Source organism: Centroberyx gerrardi, chromosome 17 (assembly GCF_048128805.1).
Source record: "Centroberyx gerrardi isolate f3 chromosome 17, fCenGer3.hap1.cur.20231027, whole genome shotgun sequence".
Lineage (NCBI taxonomy): Eukaryota > Metazoa > Chordata > Actinopteri > Beryciformes > Berycidae > Centroberyx > Centroberyx gerrardi.
In genome coordinates, this window is record NC_136013.1 from 34,503 (window position 1) to 58,565 (window position 24,063).

The window sequence follows — 24,063 nt, forward strand, 5'->3', positions numbered from 1 at the left end:
GCAGCTTTCTGTCAGTTAAACATGTTTCACAGCTTCTGGACAAGGTGAGAAAACTGGACCCAAACTAGACCAAAACTAGACCAAAACCTGGACCAGAACTGGACCAACTGCACATCAATCTGCATTCAGAGGAAATCTTCCACTTGATATTCCAGTTGAGTAAATCCTAAATCCTAAATCCTAAATCCTTTAAAGTGATAAAATGAACTTCTGTAACAGTTTCTTTTACTTTAGCAGAAAACAATGACAAACACTCAGTTCTCCGTTTAACAGACACGAAGATAAAATAAAACTCCTGACAAATCACAACAACGAGTCCAGTATCATCGATAAGACCAGACTGTCGAACCTGCAGGACCAGAATCTGCTTCTTTACGAGCCGCCAACTTCTGTCAGGTCACACAGAAGCTAATGAGCTCGGCAGCTAACATCACGCAGCTAGCTAGTCCGCTAACGAGCAGCAGTTCATGTGGAAAACGGGACAAAACGTCGTTATTTCACCTCGTCGTGTCGGTGAACGGTCTCCGGTCCGTGACAGAGGAAGACAGACCCGCAACAGACGAGCAGAGACTTTATTCAGTTTATTTAATGCTCTGAACTCTCTAGCAACAGCTGGCTGGACTGAGCTGAGCTGAGCTGCCAGGGTCAAGTTAGCGACAACAACAACACAACACCTCCGGCCGTTACTTTCAAAATAAAACCCTCAGGGCTAAGCGCTGTGTGAAAACCACTATTGACGACAACGTTGGTAATCTGAGGAATCATTTGAGGGAAATTATAGTAACTTCAAAACGACCTTATGCAAAATGACCTTAATAGTCTTAAATATCCAGTCCTCAGGCTGCTGAAGACCGAAGACTCAGACACCAAACTTACAACAAGCATTTCAATGGAGGCTGTTGTTGGACTTGGAGGAACAAGTGTGTGTGACTGATGTGAGACACGGACTTGTGTAAGACAAGACTTCCTTTAAGTTTTTGAAATATGTTTCTTGTGTGTTAAAGTCATCAAATCTGAAACTTTCAATCTTAAATTTGTCCTGGAGGCTTGAGGTGTCTCATCAGGAAATACCATGATGGAATATAACCTTCCTAGTTTTTATTAAACTAAAACTACAGTTTCACTCAATTTTAATAAACGGATTTGAGGGTATTTATACTATTTCTGTTGATTTGCGTTTGCCAATTAACCTTTTTTGTGACACTTTTTTATTTTGTTTTGAAGGCAAAATAACCCCACTTCCGGTCTTACTCTTGCTAACTCTAGTTAACTTGACGCGGCTCTGTTGGCGCTGGCGAGCTGATCGAGGAATCATCGATCTTCTACACAGACTGCCAGGATGCTCAGTGGATAGTGGAGCCGCGGATGCGGGTGGGCTGGTCCGGTCCGGAGTGCTGGAAGTTTCTAACAGCCGTCCAGACCCGCTGTCAGATCTGACCGGCAGCGGGACTCATCCAGACTACTTTACACACCTGAACCAGTTTCTCTGCGTGTCTGAACAGTTTGTTGACAGTTTATTGGAGTGGCTGTTACATTAAGGCAGTTAGCTAGCTAGCTCGCTAAGCTAATCCTCAGGTTGTTTACAGTAGCGGGCTGGCTAACGAGCTGCAGCAGGTATGTTCGGTTGTTTGGTCGCTGGCAGGTTGGTGCAGACCGACGCGGTGCAGGTCGCCGGTGACAAGTTCGTGTTCAACCTGCCGGACTATGAGAACGTGAACCACGTGGTGGTGTTCATGCTGGGCACGGTGCCGTTCCCCGCCGGGATGGGCGGTGCAGTCTACTTCTCCTTCCCGGACCCGGCGGGCGGCCAGGTGTGGCAGCTGCTCGGCTTCATCACCAACGACAAACCGAGCGCCATCTTCAAGATCTCCGGGCTGAAGGCCGGGGAGGGCGGGGCGCATCCCTTCGGCGCCGTGTCCGCCCCGCCGGCGTCCTCCGGGGCGCAGGTCGGCGTGTCGGTGGAGGCGCTGCAGCAGCTCGCGCAGCAGACTCCGGTGTCCGCCGCCGCCGTGTCCACCGTGGACTCCTTCCTGCAGTTCACGCAGAAGATGCTGGACAGCCTGTTCAACTTCGCCTCGTCCTTCGCCGTCACGCAGGCGCAGATGACGCCGAACCCCGCCGAGAGCTTCATCCCGTCCAGCTGCGTCCTGCGCTGGTACGAGAACTTCCAGAGGAGACTGGCGCAGAACCCGAACTTCTGGAAGAACTGAAGGAACCAGAAGAACCAGAGGAAAGACACCAAAGACTAGAACAGATCTGTCTCTACTGTGCCGACAGGTTCTAATAAAACTATCAACATGTTCTCAACCAGCTGGGTTCTGATCTCTCTCTCTCTCTCTCTCTCTCTCTCTCTCTCTCTCTCTCTCTCTCTCTCTCGTTTAATCTTCAGTTCCTTCAAAGCCAAATTTATTTTGAAAATGTCAACAGTGGTTTAGAGCTGGGCGATGGTGATGTGGTTGAAAACAATATCAATATATCATATATATACACATATATACTGTATATATATAGATATTTATCATAATAGGCTCACTTCTGCAAAATCACATGAAATAATCAAATGAATGTTCATCCCATTGAACTGAATGGTTCCAGTTTTTAAGTAAATCTTCTTGTTCTCATCAGTTCAGACCAGATCTTCATCAGTTCAGACCAGATCTTCATCAGTTCAGACCAGATCTTCATCAGTTCAGACCAGATCTTCACCACGTGATTCCAAAAGATGATAAATGATCATATTGATTTATCGCCCGGCTCACACTGATCTCAGTTCAGTCTGTTCTGATGCCAAACTGTTTGACTTTCACATCAAATTAAAGTTTATGGTGTTTTTATTTTTGAAGTGACAGATGTTTAAAGCAGCAGATCCTGAAGTTCTGCAGTAAAGTGAAAAGTTTGATTTTCTCTCTTCAGATCTGGAGAATCTGTTTTTATTAAAGTAGAAGATGAATCAGCTGAGAGACGGAGCTGCGGACAGTTCATCACTCTGACACACAGCACATATTATTATTATTATATCAGTGAGGGGAACATGAACAGATGTCAACTAGTGCTGAAGTGATTAGTCCATTAATCAATTAGTTGATGGACAGAACATTGGTTTTAGTCATTTATCAAGTAAAATACAAAACATTTCTGGTTCCAGCTGCTGTTTTCTGGCTGCTGGTCAGACTGAGAATCACTCTTGGCTCTTGTAATCTATCATTATTTTTGAAATTAATCATTTAGTCTATTAAATGTTATAAATAAAGCCAGATGTCTCAGTTCAGAGTCAAAGTGATTCTTCAGTTTCTTCTCAGTCTGACCAGCAGACAGAAACACAAAGATTCATTTAATAAAGAGATGAAACAAAGTTTGTTGTTTTTACTGATCAGTGATTAAAATGATTGATGGATGAATCGTGTCACAGCAGACTGAACACATCAATCAGCAACACATCTGGTTTCACTTCATGTCAATAACCACAAACCAACATGTTGCCTTGGAACATTTCTTCTTCTTCTTCTTCTTCTTCTTCTTCTTCTTCTTCTTCTTCTCTTACTGTTGCTGCCTCCCTCAGATCTTTTCATGCATTTCAACTTGTCAGTAGAAACTCCACTGAACTCAATCAGATCATATTCATTATTAATTAGGAACACTATGGTGGAAGATAGAAAATTAGAAAATAATTATTTTCAAAATATCCTTTTTGTTTTCCTTTGTTACCATTTGATTTGTTTTGTCTTTTTTTTCTGTACAACCCAACATACTTTTATTCTCTTTAATACTTTTCATTTGTTTTATTCTTCACTGTTTCAGTAAAGTCTCATCTGATCCCAAAAGTGACAAATTGACACTTCAATGAAAAATAAATGACAAAATCAGATCTGAAAGATATTAAGTATTTTTTTATATTTCAGACTAGAACAAATTAGATGAGTAGGGAGGAAGGTGGAGAGTGGGCGACATTTCCCCTTATTATATTTTTATTTAGCCTATATTTTATTTTTATTTTCTGTTTCCCAGTTTCCACACAGGATCAATAAAGTTTCATCTAATCTCTTCTAATTTTCTTTTTCCCCCTAAAAGTGACAAAAAAATCCTATTTTCTGTCTCATTCTGACTTTAAATCAACTTTTAAACTCGAGTCAAACTTCAGGAATATTCTGCTGAGAGGAAAAGAAAAGTGTCGCAACTTTAAACTCAAAGAGAAAAGGGTGTGGAGGTGTGGAGCTGCTGCAACATGCGATAAGAGTTACATAACTGCATCAAAGTACACACACTCACTCACACACTCACACACACTCACACACACACACGGCAGCTCACACGTCGCGCTGCAGTCGGACAGCAGCTCCCTCTCTTGTAGTTTCTTGTGGTTCCAGGTGGTTCCAGGTGGTTCCAGTGGGTTCAGGTGGTTTCAGGTGATCCCAGGTGGTTCCAGGTGGTTTTGTGTATCATGCTGCCGGTCCTCCTGCTCGCCCCCGCGCTGCTGCTCGGCGGGTACTTCCTGCTCCACCTGACCTTCCTCAGGCTGCCCAGGTGTCGAAGCGCCGCGAGGCTGCGCGGGAAGACCGCCGTCGTCACCGGTGAGTTCAGAGCTGAAGTCTTTTAAGATGAGCTGGAAGGTAAAACCCGCGCAGTCTGCGGTCTGAGCTTCACATAAATACATTCATCACAAAAATATGTTAAGTGCAGTTTGTCAAAAACCTCAACAGAGGCGCAGGGGAGCAGCCTGCTTCCTCTCTTTTCTATTTCTTTTTTTCCTTATCTGATCTAAAGATCATCTGAGCTGATATTTATTGGCAGGATGTGAAAGTCGTTTTCTTTTTCTTCTCTCTGTTGCTAAATAAAATTAAGACCAAATCCCTGTTTTATACTAAAATGTAAAAACAAAATGATCACAAAAAAAAAAAACCTCAAAAGAAAGGAACTTCACTTGGTTTTCACGGATGTGAACTCCAGCCTGCAGTCCTGATCTGTCTGTCTGATCTGCTGCAGTCCTCCAATCCTTCAGTAAAGTATTAAAACCATAACAGAAAAACAGGCTGCTTCATTAAAAGTAAAAGTTCTGCTTTCAAAAGTTTCCTTCAGTAAAAGTCTAGAAGTATTATCAGTAAAATGTTCTGAAGTATGAAAAGTAAAAGTCGTCATTCTGTCAGAGAGTTAAATTATTGAAGCATGAACCTGTCAGAAGTATTTTAATGTTGTCGTCTAACTGCTGCAGATACTGTTGGAGTTTAAACTCTAACAATGCAACATGTTTTATGAGCTCATCGTATGTTTTGATGTAAAACCTTATTCTGCAAAGTAACTAGAGACTCAGCAGATAAATGTAGAGGAGAAGAAGAAAGTCTGAAGAATGAAAACTCAGTAAAGATCCAGAACCTCAGAACTGGACTGAAGTCCAGTAGTTGAGGAACTGGACTTTGTTACTTTCAGTCCAACCAAACGCTGCAGCTGCTGATTTCACTGATTAACAAACCAGGAGGAACCAGTCAGTGAAGCCAGCTGCTGTTCAGGTTCAGGTTTTATTTCTCAGTCTCCGTCAGTCTGTCTCAAAGCACCGAACAGAGAGTGAGCCGAACTAGATCCGACTGATCAACAATCAGACATAGAACAGAATGATATAGAACAGACAGCAGAGCAAGATAAACAGAAGCAGATCTTATCAAGACAAACAGCCTGCTCTGCTGATCCTGACCGACCGGATCCACCAGCCGCAGGCTCGGAGCAGACAAGGAAAAACCTCCAGGAAAACCTTGTTAGGAAAAAAAGTCAGCCAACCATCCCAGTCGGTGTTTGGGTGGATGGAAGCCTGCAGACTGTTGGGTCAGGATGCTCGTGACTCAGGACCGGCCCGGTCCCACGGAGCCAGCAGGACCACTTGACCTGATTTATGTCACGTTTTCTTAAAGTATCACACTTCTCAGCACTGTAGGACTTACAGTTTTTTACAATTGCTAGCAACCTTTTATCAGTTCTGTAGTCACATTTTCATAACTCTTAACACAGTTAGCACAACATCGGTCTGTTGCGGGCCATACCATTAACACATTTCTTGTTCCTTTGACACAAAATGCATTCACTGAACACATTTTAAAAACTCTTGAATTTCTTTTACACACAAGCTCAACCAAGACCAAAACTATGGATTTTTACTGCCAAATTTACAAATGCTTTCACACTGTATGTCAGAACAGATAACCTCATGTTCTAAACTTCCAAACTTATAGGCTAAAGTTGAAGTGAACAGCAGTTCACATTGTACATTGGAACATGTACATTTTTATTGCTAGTGAGAAACAGCTGATTGAAGTTATGCAAATAGACCAATCACAGCTGAACACTGCCAGGGGTGGATAAGGCACGCCAAAAGATACTTCCCAAGGTGCATAGCCAGAGAAAATATAAGGAGTGATGTGGACGAGAACATGTGGCCAAATGCAGAAGACCGGGTAGATTAGAAAAGGACTGTGTATTTTTCTTTTTTTTTCTTCTGTGCCTTTTTCTGTTTGTATATTTTATTTTTACACCACTGTAACCAGCAGCTATACTGCAGATTTTTGTTGATCTCTTGCAGTAATTTCCTATAGCAAATAAAGCCTTTACTGCAGCAATTCTGTCACTTATTCCTTTTTCATATACTGTACATTCTATAAAGTAAGGATGAGTCATTCACTTCTGATATAGAATGTTTGCAAAACATTTACTACACTCAACAAAAGAAAAATGTAGAGTGACTTCAAAAGAAACTGCAGTGCGAAAAACAATTGATTATCAATATACTGTCTATTGTATAAGGGTAGAACTGACACATGTAAAGTAATGCATTTTCTGTAATACCATCTGCTGTTAGTATGTTGTATGTCATTGTGCTGTGATTGACTAAATGTTCCTGTTGGAAGAAAACATGTGCTAGAGTTTTGAAAGAATTATTTGATTTTGAGACATGTTTGCAGTGTTTTGGTAGAGTTAGTGTATTTTGACAAAGTATTCTTGCATTTTGAAAATTAGTGTTGGTGTTTAGTTTACAATATGTGATTTTGAGCATAAAATTAACTGTTTTGCCAACTGTGTGTTGTAGGTGAGTTGGTGTGTGAAGAGTTTAGAAAAAGTATTATAAGTATTGAAAAACGCTTGCTAGCGATCGTAAAAAACTGTAATGCTGGAAATGGTAAATTTCCACAAGATGTTTTGCAGGTGAGTTTGTCTAAATTTACGTTATCAGTTGAAGTCATTAAGTCAGTGATTCTCAACCTTTTCCATATCAAGGACCCTGATCTAGTCCACATTAGAGCCACAGACCCCATTTGATGAGATTTTGTCTCTCTGACCCAAATCTGAGAATATTTTATTGTCAGATGATTTTGTCCAGAACTCCCTGACTGTCTGTGTTGCATAGAGAGATAACAGAGAAACTGATCAGAACATCATTCTTCTACATTCTCTAACTGTGTTAACTTTGTATAAATGAAATAACTTCATACATTTTCTGGGGACCCCCTGGAACCCCCTCAAGGACCCTTGGTGGTCCCCAGACCCCACATTGATTAAGTGATCAATTTAAAATCATCCATTAACAAACCGTAGCAGTCTTCACTACTTTTACATCAGAATATTTGATCACACTAGTGTGAATATAACAGATCACTTTGATCTTGGACTGCCGACATCTGAGAACCCGCTGCCATGTTGAAGTGTTCAGACCCTGAAACCACTTGTTCTGCTTCTGACCACCACTAGGGGGCAGAAGTGAATGTTTTTCCCAGGCAGCAGCTCATATTTACAGTAAATCTGATACAACCTGAACGCAGCATTAGAAATTTAAAGTGACATCAGTGAACAACCGGTATTGTAGACGCAACACACACTAATGCAAATCTAACATTAGTAAAAGCACAAATTAGTCACTATTTAAAAATTCAACATATTTTTAAAGTTTTCTGGAATTTGTAGATTTTATATTATGTAGGGTTTTGTGTTTAATTTTCTCCATATAAGCTGCACTATGCAACATGGCGGCTCCAAACAGCAGAATTGAATGAATTTGAAGGACTTCATTACCCAGAATTCCTGTGTGGTGAGGTCAGTAAAGCTGACCTGATGCTTTATACCAAAGGAAACCAAAGGAACGAGAGAGGAAAAGATCTAATGTTGCTGAGTCCAGCTTCCTCTGCTGCTGTTCAGGAGACACTTTTGGATTTGGATCCACCGGTGGATCCACCAATGGATCCACCGGTGGATCCACCGGTGGATCCACCGGTTGATCCATTGGTGGACCAACCGGTGGCTCTTTGTAGTGTCCCGTCACACAAACTGCTCCACTGTTCACTCAGTTCTGCTGATACTTGAAATTCTGCTGAAGGCTTTGACAGCAGTTCTGTGTTGACAACACCATCAGCTGAGGACCTGCTACACTACAGCCATGGATGGATGGACGGATGGATGGACGGATGGATGGACGGATGGATGGACGGACGGATGGACGGACGGATGGATGGACGGATGGATGGACGGATGGATGGATGCGTACAAACCCTCAAACTGCAACATGTGACATATTCTGCAATATAAGACGTTCCAGGACTTGTGAAGGAAGCATGCATGTCAGCAGTGACACAGAGGAACTTCATCTCAGGATTCAAAGCAACAGACATGTTCCCGTTCAGCAGGGATATTTTCCCTCATCCCTGAGCGATGCTTCTGGTTCTCCTGCCCAGTCGGGGTTTCTTTCCCCAAAGTCACATCGATTAAACCAAGAATGTAAAGGAAGAAAGTAAAAACAAGAATCTAAACCAAAACAGCAGAAAAGCTGGAGCTGGAGAATGACACGATGAGAGAGAAAAGAAAAAGGAAGAAAAAGGTTCTGAAAGAGTCAAAACAAATCTGAACCAAGAAGAAAACAAACTCAGAAATCAAAATATTTATTGTATTTTTGCATTGTTGTATATGTATTTTTATGTATGGTGACAATCCAGTTTCCCTCTTGGGGATTAATAAAGTGTATCGCATCGTATGATATATCACGTATCGTATCGTATAATATCATATCATATATCGTATCATATCGTATGGTTAATATTCTCCATGGTGTGTGCAGGTGCGAACACCGGCATCGGTAAAACCACGGCGCTGGACCTGGCCCGGCGGGGGGCCAGGGTGATCCTGGCCTGCCGGGACCGGCGGAGGGCAGAGGTCGCCGTCCAGGAGATCATAAAGGTAAAGAAGAAGAGTTTCCGTCTCACATTCACCAACAACTTCACTTCTACTCTGCACAATTAGGGTTAAAACCTCAATGTTTATTTTGCAGTATATTGTCGTCCTGATTATCAGTCATAATTATTAGTTATTTTTATTTTATTATTATTGTCTCAATTGTCTCAGTTGCTAGCCCACACATTTTCTCCAGTAATGCAGCTTTTCTAGTTCATGGGTATAATTTTTGCTGATGTGAAATCTAAACCCCAGTCATGACCTTTGACCTTAAAGGCAATTCCAGCCTGATTTGAGTTTTGCTCTGTTTTTACATTTTCCATCACTGTAATATTAATTCTGACAGTTTTTACATGCTGCACCATGACTGAAGATATGATAAATCAGTTTCTCAAAACCTCTCAGGCTCATTTACTCTCATTCATTTCCAAACAGCAGAGAAAGCTGGAGACTCTAATTTAGTCAGTAAAGGTAATCCATCACTGAGAAGCCGACAATCTGCATCAGAACACTGACACCGCTTTCAACCAATAGCTAACGTTGTTTGCGGTTAAGTTAGGCCCCGCCTCCTGTCAATCACATCCCAGTCAAGCCAACAGACAAACCAAGACTCTTCCTCCAGCTACATTCTGTAAAATAAATGGAAAATACCCCCCTCCCCGCAGGAGACGGGGAACAGCGAGGTTCTTTTCATGCAGTTGGACCTGGCCAGTCTGCAGTCGGTCCGGTCCTTCGCTGAGAGTTTCCTCCAGTCCGAGTCCAGACTGGATCTTCTCATCAACAACGCTGGTCAGCCCTGATTCCTCTGTTTCCCGTTGTTTCCCGTTGTTTCCCGTTGTTTCCCGTTGTTTCCCACTGTTTCCCGTTGTTTCCTAATCCTCACAGCTGTGGGTGTGAATTAAGTTTTTGCTCACTGTAGTGCAGAGTCTGTCTTCTATCTCATGGTACGTTCTTCTGTCTCATGGTACGTTCTTCTATCTCATGGTACGTTCTTCTGTCTCATGGTACGTTCTTCTATCTCATGGTACGTTCTTCTGTCTCATGGTACGTTCTTCTATCTCATGGTACGTTCTTCTATCTCATGGTACGTTCTTCTGTCTCATGGTACGTTCTTCTGTCTCATGGTACGTTCTTCTATCTCATGGTACGTTCTTCTGTCTCATGGTACGTTCTTCTATCTCATGGTACGTTCTTCTGTCTCATGGTACGTTCTTCTGTCTCATGGTACGTTCTTCTATCTCATGGTACGTTCTTCTATCTCATGGTACGTTCTTCTATCTCATGGTACGTTCTTCTGTCTCATGGTACGTTCTTCTGTCTCATGGTACGTTCTTCTATCTCATGGTACGTTCTTCTGTCTCATGGTACGTTCTTCTATCTCATGGTACGTTCTTCTGTCTCATGGTACGTTCTTCTGTCTCATGGTACGTTCTTCTGTCTCATGGTACGTTCTTCTGTCTCATGGTACGTTCTTTTGTCTCATGGTACGTTCTTCTATCTCATGGTACGTTCTTCTGTCTCATGGTACGTTCTATCTCATGGTACGTTCTTCTGTCTCATGGTACGTTCTTCTGTCTCATGGTACGTTCTTCTATCTCATGGTACATTCTTCTGTCTCATGGTACGTTCTTCTGTCTCATGGTACGTTCTTCTATCTCATGGTACATTCTTCAGTCTCATGGTATGTGAGGTCTGTCGTCAAAATGTCTCTGCACAAATGCAGCCAGTTGCCGGTACGTTTATTGTTCTTGTTGTTGAAAGTGAGTCTGGTTCTGATTACAGGGCTGATGAGCGGCGGCACAACGGCGGACGGCTTCGGGATGATCTTTGGCGTCAACCACCTGGGACACTTCCTGTTAACCCTTCTGCTTCTGGACCGTCTGAAGGCGAGCGGGCCGAGCCGGGTGGTGACCGTGGCTTCCAAAGCCTACGAGATCGGGAAGGTGGATTTCGGCCACCTGGCGGCTCACAGAGATCTGGCGCTGGGAAACAGCGACTGGCAGCTTTTCCAGAAATACTGCCACAGCAAGTTGTGTAACGTCCTCTTCACCTACGAGCTCGCCAAGAGGCTGCAGGGGTCCGAGGTGACCTGCTACAGCCTGCATCCGGGTCAGTAGTCTGACGCCGGGTCGTTACTTAATGCAAGGCATGACTACAGTAATGCAAGTTGGCGACAGACCGAGCTCTCATGCTTCCTGGAGCTTGTCTGATGTTATTTATCCACAAGGGGGCAGCAGAGCCACCAGTCTGGAGCCAGTCACCCTGAGGGGGATTTCAAACTGGCTTTTATACTTTCTCAATCACAGCTAAAAGAAAAAGTTTAAAAGAAGATGGTACATGTGTCCTTTAAAAAGGTCCAGAATACAAGATGGGGAATATTATTCTGCTGTTTTGCTGATGCAGAACTTAGATGAAAAAAGGCATTTCCAGTATTTTCAGATGTCAGCATCAAAACCCCTAAACCATTATGTTGTTTACACCGGGAGCCACTACTTTTACATTTGCAGTTTTCATTCCAGTTAATCAGTGCAGTAGCTTGTTTCACTAATTACTTCCTCCTCTCTGGTTTAATTAGTGAAATGAGCTGTCGTGTTTGGAATGTAGTGTGGATGGGAAGGGTTACACTCATACAAACACACACACACACACACACACACCTCTTTAGTTCTTCTGCTTCTGTAGTAGTAGAAGTAATAGGAACAGTAATGGTAGTTGAACTTCTTCCAGACGGTGTCGATTATATTCTAAAGTCTCTTCTCTGACCAGGAGCCATCAAGACGGAGATCGGTCGCTACACCGGCTTCTGGTGGAAGCTCTTCCTGACGCCCGTGATCTGGCTCTTCTTCGTGGACTCCGTGTCCGGCGCTCAGACCACGCTGCACTGCGCCCTGGAGCGCGGTATCGAGCACCTCAGCGGCCGCTACTTCGCCTCCTGCGCGCCGCTAATGAACATCGAGTCGAAGGCCAGAGACGCCGCCGCGGCCAAGAAGCTCTGGGAGCTCAGCGAGAGTTTCTGTGGCCTTTCCTGAAACACTAAACCTGATGTTTCAAATCCCAGATTGACGCTGCAAACTACACTGTGTTTCCAACAGTCTCAGAAAGTTTTGTGAAATGAGCACACACTCACAAACTGACAGCCAGCCTCCATGTTGCAGGCAGGAACACAGTTCAGACCATGTTCCTCCTCCAGTAAAGGATCATGTTCCAACAGCAGGAGCTGGACTGGACACTTTGACCTCGTCCGGTCTCCTCCAGCTCGTCCTCTCCTGCTGGGAAACACACTTCTCTCTCTTTTCATAGACTGAGTTATTTGGACTTTAAAGGATAAGGCTGGTGTTTTTAAATGCATTCCTTATCGTCAACAAATCCTATGAAAATAAAATCAGCAATGCGTTTGCTCTCCTCCCGTTACTTTCCCACTTCCCACGTTCCGTTTTTAGCCGTCAACCCGGAAGTCATTGGTTCCAATTGTAAGATAAAACCTTTAAATACAGCTCACAAAGACATAGTTTACATTTTAAAAATTGCTAACTATTACCATGAAAAGTCAGACTGTTGTAGTTATTACCAAATCAAATTCAAATGGGAACAAATTCTTCATTACGCCGGGGACTATTTTCTGTGCTACGGAACTACTTTCCCGAGATGGAAAACGTGTTTACAGTCGGCTTATTAAAGAGTAACTAAACCCCAAAAAAGTAAGGTACTGAACTGGCCTTCTCCTATTGGCTGGTCTTTGTGCCAGGTGATGTCACCACCTGTTGTACTCTATAGAGCGTGACATCACAGGGCACAGAGACCAGCCAATAGCAGATGACTAGTTCAGTACCCTACTTTTCACCATTAGGTGTCAGGCTTCACCACAGATTTAGGTGGGGTTTAGTTACTCTTTAAGTCGTTTGAGGAAAAAGTCGTCCGGCCCGGTGCATCGTGATGATGAAATATGCTGCAGAGCAGCAGCATGGCTCTGTGACGGGTTTTAATAGTTTTTAATACAATGCAGTTCTCTGGCTGCTGGGACATGAGGCTGCACTGGGCACCGGCTACATGGACCAGACTTGTTAGCAAAACAAATTCATTGCTGATTTTGTTATTTTCATAGGATTTGTTGACGGTAAGAAATGCATTAAAAAACACCAGACTTATCCTTTAAGACATTGTGCTCATTTCACCACATTTCAGGAGACTAGCCTCTTTTTTCATGACATTTCTTTGGCTATGAATCCAGGTGAAATCTGTATGAGTCTTCTGTTCAGTTCCAGTAGAAAGACATTTTCATACAGCAGCTGCATTTAGACGGAGCCATTTATCCCTGTTGGAGGCTTAGCTGATGAAGACTGTGATGTACGGTCGGTGTGACTGCTGCTGACAAAATGTTCTTATTGTAAGTCGCTTTGGACAACAGTGTGATGTAAAAGACGTAAAGTAACGTAATGTAAACAGCTCTAGTCTGACTGGACTCAACTTCAAGTCTTTATGCTTCCTTATGCAAACCTCTGACATCTGTACAGAAATATAAGAAATAGAAGCCATGTCTACTCAAGCTATGTGCTTTTCATTTGTTTAACATTGAGGTTTACAGTCATGTGTAGGGATGGGACAATATATCTAAACTCAATATATCTCAATACAGAACATGTCAGTCTGTATGTTGTCAGGAACATGAATGGTGATATCAGCTCCATGTTATTCTGCTGTAGTAATCACTAATGAGACTCTTGACCATCACAGTTTCACAAGCTCTCCATCCAAATTATATTATTGTCACTTTGTAATGACATTTTTAAATTGTTGTTTACATTCTAGCAGCCAATGGCATCGCTAGAAAGATTTGAGTCTCAGAAATAAACAGAATTCAGACTTCGTGTCCCGTCTCTAATTTTCACCCACCAGCCGTAATATGGAATAAACATGATGCTCCGTTTATAGATCTATAAATCAGTTTACCAAAGATGTTTCATACCTTTTGTGTTTTCTCTATTTTCTCCTCTCTGATGCTGACTGACATGACTGTCAGTGTATTTACACTCATTCAACACTGTGAAGACGTGAGCCTGAGCCTGCTGACACATGCAGCAGCAATAATTTGTGTATTTTCTGATAGTTTTTAATGTCAGAATATTAGAAAAACTCACTGCTACTCCCATTCTGCTAAATGTATTAAGAAATGTGAAACTTTCACAGAATGATCAAGTGAAGAGTTTGTTTCCAAATATATCCATATTGAAAAAATAAATCATTACCTGAAGTTGATAGTTCCATATAAGTCTAGAGAATCCGGTCTACAAAAGTTTTTTTGTTAAAGACAAACACAAACACAAAGGTTTGCTTCTCTCCTGTAAAATATTGTTTGATGCGTCACTTTTTTCAAATAAATTTCTCATTTTGGATTGAAACTCTTCTAACATGTCGACCATTTTAGAGCTGTGATCCTTTCTGATGCCACATGATGGATCTGGGATTCTACTTAAAATAAAAGTCCAAGCATCAAAAAAATGTTTTCTTTTCCTCTTCAGTCTTTTTGACCTTCAGTACAACATGCTGAGCTGTTACTGGCAGGCTGTCGCTTCACTCACTCTCTTTTGAAATAAACAAAAAAATTAAGAATTGTATCAAAATTAGGGAACAAAACAAACAAAAAATGAATGAAAATAAAGGCCATTTTAGTCCTTAATATTACTCAAAGACAGTGGCAACACATTTATAAATAAGGCTTTTATTTTGAATATTCTGGCCTGAAGTCTGACTGTTTAACTTCCAAGTTGTTTTTTCTGTTTGAGTATTTTTCATTAATTTTTATGCTGTCAGAACAGTTTCAGCGAGTTTGTCAGTAAGGCTTTTATTCTGAAAATGTTAACCTGAAGTCCGTCTGGTTTAAGTTTTGTGTTTTCTTCATGACTTCTTGTGCTGTTGAAACAGTTGCAGCACATTTCTCAGAAAGGGTTTTATTTTGAAGGTGTTGACAGGAAGTTGTCCGGTGTCTAACTCTGTGTGACTTGACAGGGTTTCTCCCTGAGGTGCAGGACTGGGTGAAAGGTCAAACAGCAGCATGGAGCTTCATTCAGACATCAGAGCTGAGCATGATGATGTCATGAGGCCGAACCGGTCGGACGGGAGCGGAGCCGGGCTCAGCTGGTGATTTCAGTCCGGACAGAACAGGTTCAGCCGGTCCAGGTGGATTCTTTCACCTGCTTATATATGAGAGAGCAGAGAGTTCACAGCCAGTCAGTCTCAGCAGACAGAACCATCTGGAACCATCTGGAACCATCTGGAACCATCTAGAACCGTCTAGAACCGTCTAGAACCACCATGTTCCCCCTGCTGGTCCTGACCGGCCTGCTGTTCGGAGGATACATCCTCCTCATCCAGACTCTGTTCAGAAGATCCAAGTGCACCGGAACCGCAGTGATGGCTGGGAAGACAGTGATAGTGACAGGTAGAGATCTATCTATCTATCTATCTATCTATCTATCTATCTATCTATCTATCTATCTATCTATCTATCTATCTATCTATCTATCTATCTCTCTCTCTCTCTCTCTCTCTCTCTCTCTCTCTCTCTCTCTCTCTCTATCTATCTATCTATCTCTCTATCTATCTCTCTATCTATCTGTCTATCTATCTCTCTATCTATCTCTCTATCTATCTGTCTGTATTTCTCTCATTTCTCATGTTATCAAGTTTCTTGAACCTTTAACTTAAAGAACAGCATCATGTGACAGAATGCTGATGCAGTTTTTCACTCATTGTTTGTCTTCAATATGACTTGATATCTTCAATATGACAAAGTGCTTCATAATGAAATCCTTCATGTTTGTGTTTAATATTGTCAGACTGTGTTTTAACTGATTGAAGAGATTTTCTGCTTTTAAACCTAAAATATCGAGAAGAATTTAAAGTTGATTTTCCTGTAAAGCCTTCAGTCTGAAACCACTTCCTGTTCAGTCACATGGCTCCGCCTCCTGCTTCACTCGATTTGCAGAACATCACACAGTGACATCATCACACAGTGACATCACAGTGCATCACTTTTCATAACTATAAGTACGAATTTGATGTGAGAACGCGCTCAAAGGGCCATACGACGATACGGTGATTACCTTTACATTTAGGGTGTGTGTGTGTGTGTGTGTGTGTGTGCTGACGCTGCGCTCTGCAGGAGGGAACAGCGGCATCGGTAAAGCCACGGCTCGCCACCTGGCCAGGCGGGGCGCCCGGGTGATCCTGGCCTGCCGCAGCCAGGACAAGGCCGAGGCGGCGATCAGCGAGATAAAACAGGTAGAAGAAGAAACTCTGCGCTGCTTCTGCTCATTTTCATCCCCAGTGATGAAACCAGGAACAACAGACCTGCATGTTTTATTCTGAACTTTATTTAAAAGTTTGTTATTAGTTTATTTTTAGTGTATTTTTTTATTTATTTATTTTTTTATTTTTTTATTTTGCGGTTTCTTTTTTCTGCCTGATTGTTAAGCACTTTGTAACTTCTGTTTTGAAGTGCTGTGTAAATAAAGTTTATTAAGGAAGAGAAGAAACACACACCTATGTAGCTGAGCTGCTTGCAGGTCATAAACATCAGAAGGGAGAAGCTGCTCTTTTCATCCTGAAGAGCATTATGTGCCGAACGTTGTTCAATTTAAATAAAGTTTATTCTCACTATTTGTCCATGAACAAACTACAAGTCAGACTCCTTGAGTTCATACTGTAACACAGCTGGTGAATGAAGGTGATTCTGATTCTCTCTTCTAATTTCACTGGATATATTATATTATATTATATTATATTATATTATATTACACTGACTTGATGAACATGGCTGATGTTTGCTGTTTCAGGTGACTGGCAGCACTGATGTGGTCTTCATGCAGCTGGACCTCAGCAGTCTGAAGTCCGTCCGCTCCTTCGCTGAGAACTTCCTCAAAACTGAGTCCAGACTGGATCTGCTCATCAACAACGCTGGTGAGACGAAACACATCCATCTGTTGTCATGAAGATGTTTTTGGCATTTCTGTTTTTGTGTTTTTTAAAAGAAGCCGAGGTAAATCTGTCCTGGGAAACTTTAAACTGTGGCAGCAAGACAAACCTGTTTGACTGTTTGGAAGTTTGAAGGACTCATTACCCAGAAATCATGAAATCCAAGAAAACCAAGTTGATACTTGTGTCCCTGTGGAGAACCTCCCAGGTTTTCTTGGAGAGAACAAACTGCTCAGGAACGTGAGAACGGAGAACATCTTAAAGGTTGAGATGGTTCTGGGGGTGCAGCTTTAATAATAGAGAAAAGCAGAAACGCCAAAAGTAATCTTTAAAACCGACCAGCTTGTCTCTGCCCGATGTGCAGGTCTGGTGGCGGACGGGCGCACGGAGGACGGGTTCGGCGTGGAGTTCGGCGTGAACCACCTGGGTCACTTCCTGCTGACCCACCTGCTGCTGCAGCGGCTGCAGGACGGAGGAGGAGGACGAGTCGTCACGCTGTCCTCCATGGCCCACCGCTGGGGACGCATCGACTTCGAGGTTCGCTTCTTAACATAGTGGTTAATGATAAGATGATAATAATGATATTAATGATAAAACAAAAGAACATGCAAAACAACAACACTGTAAATGATTTGAAATGTATTGACATGTATTGACAGAGTGTGCATCAATGGTGAGTGCTTCATTTGTCCTGTAGTGTTTAATTTAACTATGTAGTCAATCATAGGGCCCCAAACAGACTCAAATTTCCAGATGACCCCCTCAGGTTCTACTTAATTTTCTCCAGGTTTAAGAACATCATGAGGTCTTTGAGCCATAGAGATGCTTTGGGGGCAAATGGTGACTTCCACTCCAACAACATTCTTCTACGTGCTAATAAGGATGCAAAGGCAATACTGTCCTTTGTTTTCCTCCTAATTACCTGGTAATACTCCAAAAATGACCATTTCTGCACACGGTGTCAACACCAGGTTTAAAGCCTCAGCAAGGTGTTTGAAAATAGCTGTCCAGTAACCTTGTAGACGAGGACAAGACCAAAACATGTGTGTCATGTTTGCTGGTGACATATGACATCTATTACAAGTACCTGTGACACTGGAATATATTTTGGAGTTGGTAAAATAGATGCGATGGACAACCTTAAATTGTATCAGATTGAGCCTGGAACATGACGTACTGTCATTCACTCGAACCAATGCACCATCCCAGTCATTGTCATCTATAACTTTGCCAAGTTCATCTTCCCAATCTTTTTTGATTTTATCGAGAGAGGCCTCTGTGAGGTGGGAGATTAAGGTGTACATTTTTGAGATGAGGCCTTTCTGATTCGTGGGAATGTCCAAAATTGAGTCAATTACTGAGTTAGGAGGAATATTGGGGAAGGAGGCGTTATTTAGTTTAACAAAGTTACGGACCTGGAAGTATCGGAATAGATGAGAATTTGGGAGGTTAAATTTTTCACACAGTTCACTGAAGCTACAGAAGACATTGTCAATGTAAACGTCCCTTAGCCTGACAAGGCCTGACCTCTGCCATAGAGAAAAGGCCATATCAAAGAGATGGTTATTGCAAATGGGACTGTGGTTAGACAATCCCTGGAGTCCAAAAGCACGTCTAAATTGAAACCAGATTCTTAAAGTGGAAACAACAATTGGATTACATGAAAATTGGGTTGGCCGAATGGGCAGTTTAGATGAAAGCAAAGCCAAAAGCGAAGTAGAAGGACAGGATTTGGCTTCAAATTCACACCAACTTAATGTCGGTTCCTGGATCCAGAGAGTCATCTTGTGTATACTGGCTGCCCAATAATAGTTTCTTAGGTTAGGAAGCGCCAATCCACCTACAGATCTATGCCTTTGTAAAAACTCTCTCCTGATCCTGGGGGTCCTGCCTTTCCATAGAAAAGAGGAAATTAGTTTATTTATTGTACGAAAAAAGGATTTGGGTAAAAAGACTGGCAGACATTGGAAAAGATACAAAAAGCGTGGAAGCACATTCATTTTAATGCAATTTACCCTCCCAGCAATAGTTATATGCAAACTATTCCACCTTTCCAGGTCCAATTTAAGCTTGTCAATTAAGGGTGGGAAATTGTTTTTGTAAAGATCTAATAATTGTCGACAGATATTCACACCTAAATACTTGAAATTGCTTCTAGACATCTTAAAGGGGAAGTACTTATCAGGGATCTGAAGGGCTAGATTGTTTACAGGAAAGCATTCACTCTTTGAAAAGTTCAATTTATAACCTGAAAAAGTTCCAAATCTGTTTAGCAATTCGATTGTCTGGGGGATGGTAGATATCGGGTCAGAAATAAACAATAATAAATTGTCCACGTATAAAGATCCGAACCACATCTGAAAATTCCTTGACTAAAACTGGCAGATTTAAGCGCGATAGATAAAGGTTCGATCGCCACGGCAAATAACAACGAGCTCAAAGGGCACCCCTGGTGAGTTCCTCTACCAAGTGTGAAATATTGGGATTTCATCCCATTAGTACTTACGGAAGCCTTAGGCGAAGACTATAAAAGTGTTATCCAGGATATAAATTTGGAACCAATGCAAAACCTCTTAAGGACCTCAAACAAATACCCCCACTCCACCCTATCGAACGCTTTCTCCGCATCCAAAGAGACCACTTCTGCTGTCTCAGTGGATGCTGGGGTCCTTATTTGTTTAATTTGCTGGGATGCCGATTGGCTCTTAAGGGTTAGGGTTAGACAAAAGACGTCCTGCCTTCTCACCATGCTCATAAAGAAATCTGCGCGATCGTAAAAGTGACTTTTCAGTCTCTTGCGTTGAGAGTAAATTGTAGTTCATCTGAAGATTTTGCCTTTCTTTATCTAATTCAGGGGATGGAGACACTGACAACTTGCTGTCCAATTCTGTTATACTTTCCATAAGCTTTTCCTGTTTTTGTTTTCTCATTTGTTTTGCCTTGCAGAATAAGATATAATCTCTCTTCGGACTACCACCTTTAATGTCTCCCAAAGTAGAGATGGGGATATGAGGTCAGAGTTATTAGTTATAAGGAAATCATCAATCACTTTGGAAATTATTTCACAGAATCTATCATCACTTAACAGTGTGCAATTCAATCTCCAGGGGGGGCGAGTATGAACGAGAGGTCAAGTAACAGTGGAGCGTGATCAGATATCACTATAGTTGAGTATTACGTGCTATTGACAGCAGAGAGAAAGTAATTATCAATAAAAAAGTAATCGATTCTTGAAAATGTTTTATGGACCTGAGAGTAAAAAGAAAACGACTTCCTATTTGGTTCATAAATGATGAAATTGCTTTGGCCATTTTAGAAGGGGAATCCCGTTTTGGACAAGACTTGTCTAACAATGGGTCCATTGCACAGTTAAGGTCACCACCCAAAATTAAATGGTGGGAGCTTAGATCAGGTAAAAATGAGATTACCATTCCAATGAATGCTTCTTCATCCCAGTTGGGTGCATAGAGACTGACAAGAACAACAGCAACATTATTGAGGGAACCTGAAACTATCACAAAACGGCCCTGAGGGTCAGCTATAACATTAGTCGGGCTAAACTGTATTTTTTTATGTATTAAAAGAACTTCTTCTAAGAACTAGAACTAGAAATTTGACGATAAAAGCCCTCGGTTTCGCGCCGACATCTCCCGGTATGGGACCGAGGGAGCGGTGGGCTCGCTCTATCTCCGGAGGGTTGTTGAAAACACTGGGACCCGTCACCCCAATTAGCAAATCGGACACAAACTTTGTCGGGTCCTGATCCTTCTCGCTTCCCTCGGGTATGTTAATTATCCTCAAATTAGAACGCCTGGACCTGTTTTCGAGGTCATCCACCCGTTCCAGGAGTACCTACCGTGGTTTGAGACTGTAGAGACTTAACAACGGCTTCCATCTCAGTGACTTTTTCAAAGTTTCCACCCACCAAAACTTCAGTTTTAGTGAGACGGTTGTTAAATGATGTCACTTGTTGTCCCGGTGAGTCAACCGACAGCTTCAGGGATTCTGTTGATTGTTGTATCAGGATAGCGATGTCGGCTTTGAAGCTATCACGCTGTTTACTGAGTAGAGCCTCCGGGTCGTTCTTGGTGACCGGGTCAGCGTTGCTCCCGCTGTCAGCCGAGGCGGTGACGGCCCATGCGGCGGGCCATGCGGCGGGCCATGCGGCGGGCCATGCGGCGGGCCATGCGGCGGGCCATGCGGCGGGCCATGCGGCGGGCCATGCGGCGGGCCATGCGGCGGGCCATCCCATGGTAGCTAGCTTAGCCGAAATGCTCGAAGCTCGAGTTGCTGTTGTCGGCTGTTTCTGCTTTGAGTTGCTCATTGCGCCGCAGCACCCTTATATAAAAGTGCAAAAATGTGAATCGGTCGAAAAAGTGCTGACAGTTTGTTAGATTTGGAAAGTATATGAAAAGTTTAACCGGAGCCCCCTGCTCGCACGTCTGCTCACTGCCTCATCAAACCGGAAGTCCCCTAAAGAGTTTTAATTATGAAAATGATTTCTACATAATTAATGATCTGATGGATAAATTAGTTTTATGCCATCCTGACATCTGTCATCGTTTTGCCGTGTCTGAAGGAGCAGCAGAGATCACCATGGAAACGAGCCCAGGACTGTTTCCTGATGATGTGACAGGTTTCCTCGGTTTTAAATCTGTCAGACAGAAATCCAACATCCTCCATCTACAGCAGCTGCTGTGTTGCTGTAGACTCCTTTACTTTTTGAGCCATGACCTCATCATGTGTCAAACTGATCTACATACATGACTCATGATCATCGTGATTGATCCGCAGGCCCTGGCAGCGAACAGAGACCTGGGCACCGGCCGGTACAGCTGGCAGTTCTTCCAGGCGTACTGCAGCAGCAAGCTGTGCAACGTGCTGTTCACCCAGGAGCTCGCCAAGCGGCTGGCGGGCAGCGCCGTCACCTGCTACAGCGTCCACCCGGGTACGCCCCGCCACGTGTCTGAGGACACACATTCATACATGGTTGAAGCATCATGACAGTTATTGATAATAATGATAAGTTATTTTCAGCCTGAGCCTTATTGTCCTAGTTTTCTGACCAAAGTTTGGTTCTTCCCTGCAGAGCACCGTCCCTCTCAGTTTGCAGGGTTAGGGTTATTCTTTTGAGATTAAAATCCTCAAAAGAATTTTGGGTTGGGGAATGCTAATGCATATTTTTGCTCATTTTGAATATAATTTACTATTTTCTCTGAAAGTCAACTTGGTGTGTATCCAGAGCAGCTTGTTGAGGAAGCTGTGGAACTTTCCCTCTGAGAGAAGATGCAGCTTCTTTCAGTTTGTGAATTGATGTATCTCACATTCTGCTCCCTCCCTGTCGTCCCCTCCCCGGGTCTCGCCCCCTCACCCCCCGCGCCCCCCCCCCCCCCCCGCCCCGCAGGCATCGTGCGTACCGAGCTGTCCCGCCACGTCAGCCTGTGGCAGAAGGTTTTCATCGAGCCCGTGGCGCGGCTGCTGTTCTTGGACCCGGAGGCCGGGGCCCAGACCACGCTGCACTGCGCCCTGCAGGAGGGCATCGAACCGCTGAGCGGCCGCTACTTCTCCTGCTGCGCCGAGCAGGAGGTGGGCGCCGCGGCCAAGGACGCCGCCGTGGCCCGCAAGCTGTGGGACGTCAGCGAGAGGCTGTGCGGCCTTTAAGGAGGAACAAACACAAAAGAGGTTAAAACTCCTGCTCAAACAACAGGAGCAGAGCTGCTGCTGCCCAGGCGGTGAGTCCATGGACATGAGCAGGAGCAACTCTTTCTGTTAAAACGTATTTACTGTGCTATTAAAATGTGATGACTGGCCTGCAAGTCCACCAGCCTCCAATCAGCACCGGCTTCTGTTTCTCATTACTTTGAATGTCCTGTCCTGTCTGTCCTGTCTGTCTGTCCTGTCTGTCCTGTCTGTCCTGTCTGTCCTGTCTGTCCTGTCTGTCTGTCCTGTCTGTCTGTAACTGAGGTTGTGGCACCACAAAGTACTTTCTGGAACACTCGATGGTAGATTGATAAACAAGCGAAACCATACAGCCTGTCAGCAGGTGTGAGCGGCGGCATTAAACAGTTTTATCAGCAGAGCAGTGGCAGAAAAAAACAAAAAGTTTTGACCTGAATCCAAAATAATTATAGTCAACAAGAGGGACTTTGCTGCAACAGGCGGAGGACAGACTGAGACCAGCCTGTCCGATGTGGACCGGACCCTCCGGACACCGGATTGTGATCATTTTCATTTGAATATATTTCTCTAAGCCTGCAGGTCCTCCCTGAAGGAGAAGGTGGGGCAGAGGTCCAATAAAACAAAATCTACTGAGTCGCCCCTCATCGCTCTCAGTTAAAAAGTTGGTGCGCTCTCTGAGAACGCTCCATGCATAATGCTCCAAATCCTTCATCAAAGCAAGATGAGCCATTTTACTCACACAACTATCAGTGTCTTATTGTTGCCTTTTATAATTGCCTATACCCTGAATTTCATCACCCATACTAATTAAAATGATGACTAGTCGATTTAATTCAGTATGCTTAAATGCACTAGATAATATAGTTGAACAATATGCACTGTCGAAATTATATATGAATGGTATAACATGCACTTTTAGTCTCAACTACTGAAGCCTAAGGAATTTTATATTAATAATTATGAAAATGCCTATTTATTCATTTGATTGTCTGTTCCTGTCGTTCTTGGTGGTCTTTCATTTTCAACCGCTCGGTCAGAGCTGTGCTTAAATTTACGTTCTCAAGCATAAGTACAAATTGATAAATCCGACTCTTTGCTTAGAAATGGTCGTACGCATGGTTTACACACATATTTGTACTTACACACTCTTGATAAATGACGGCCCAGGTTTCCGCTCCCAGCACACAGCAGACTCCCCTGACCAGTCTGTCTGGTTGG

General features: G+C 43.1%; 4 protein-coding genes across 5 annotated transcripts in view; 3 read left to right on the forward strand and 1 right to left on the reverse strand.

Moving 5' to 3' along the window:
• The window catches only part of LOC139933182 (HEAT repeat-containing protein 5A), a gene marked incomplete at its 3' end in the record, with an annotated part of 35,131 nt that extends 34,497 nt beyond the window's left edge, over positions 1-634 (reverse strand). Inside the window, 1 exon segment of the mRNA XM_078289603.1 lies at positions 502-634.
• Positions 635-1,365: 731 nt separating this feature from the next.
• On the forward strand, positions 1,366-2,510 carry hikeshi (heat shock protein nuclear import factor hikeshi). Its single transcript, XM_071927229.2, has one exon. The coding sequence runs from the start codon at positions 1,617-1,619 to the stop codon at positions 2,208-2,210; it is 594 nt and encodes a 197-aa protein (XP_071783330.1). The 5' UTR covers positions 1,366-1,616; the 3' UTR covers positions 2,211-2,510.
• A 1,775-nt stretch (positions 2,511-4,285) lies between these two features.
• Positions 4,286-14,053, forward strand: LOC139933183 (dehydrogenase/reductase SDR family member 13-like). 2 transcript variants are annotated; one of them, XM_071927227.2, is made up of 6 exons: positions 4,380-4,383; positions 4,414-4,568; positions 9,083-9,201; positions 9,861-9,984; positions 10,978-11,304; positions 11,962-14,053. In XM_071927227.2, the coding sequence occupies exons 2-6, from the start codon at positions 4,439-4,441 to the stop codon at positions 12,222-12,224; spliced, it is 963 nt and encodes a 320-aa protein (XP_071783328.1). In that variant the 5' UTR covers positions 4,380-4,383; positions 4,414-4,438; the 3' UTR covers positions 12,225-14,053. The 2 variants fall into 2 exon arrangements, with proteins under 2 accessions (XP_078145660.1, XP_071783328.1); XM_078289534.1 differs by having other exon boundaries at positions 4,286-4,568.
• A 1,257-nt stretch (positions 14,054-15,310) lies between these two features.
• Positions 15,311-23,002, forward strand: LOC139933185 (dehydrogenase/reductase SDR family member 13-like). The gene is made up of 6 exons (XM_071927228.2): positions 15,311-15,631; positions 16,355-16,473; positions 17,028-17,151; positions 17,531-17,703; positions 21,961-22,114; positions 22,571-23,002. Exons 1-6 carry the CDS (start codon positions 15,505-15,507, stop codon positions 22,825-22,827), a joined length of 954 nt encoding a protein of 317 aa, XP_071783329.1. The 5' UTR covers positions 15,311-15,504; the 3' UTR covers positions 22,828-23,002.
• The last annotated feature ends 1,061 nt before the right edge of the window (positions 23,003-24,063 follow it).

What these genes read in the sequence shown, in the direction of transcription:
- hikeshi (XM_071927229.2), top strand. Translation starts at nt 1,617, where the DNA reads ATGTTCGGTTGTTTGGTCGCTGGCAGGTTGGTGCAGACCGACGCGGTG.
- LOC139933183 (XM_078289534.1), top strand. Translation starts at nt 4,439, where the DNA reads ATGCTGCCGGTCCTCCTGCTCGCCCCCGCGCTGCTGCTCGGCGGGTAC. An exon ending in GAAGACCGCCGTCGTCACCG is followed by an intron (nt 4,569 to 9,082) that starts GTGAGTTCAGAG and finishes TGGTGTGTGCAG; the next exon opens with GTGCGAACACCGGCATCGGT. An exon ending in TCTTCTCATCAACAACGCTG is followed by an intron (nt 9,985 to 10,977) that starts GTCAGCCCTGAT and finishes TTCTGATTACAG; the next exon opens with GGCTGATGAGCGGCGGCACA.
- LOC139933185 (XM_071927228.2), top strand. Translation starts at nt 15,505, where the DNA reads ATGTTCCCCCTGCTGGTCCTGACCGGCCTGCTGTTCGGAGGATACATC. An exon ending in CGATCAGCGAGATAAAACAG is followed by an intron (nt 16,474 to 17,027) that starts GTAGAAGAAGAA and finishes TTGCTGTTTCAG; the next exon opens with GTGACTGGCAGCACTGATGT. An exon ending in CTGCTACAGCGTCCACCCGG is followed by an intron (nt 22,115 to 22,570) that starts GTACGCCCCGCC and finishes CCCGCCCCGCAG; the next exon opens with GCATCGTGCGTACCGAGCTG.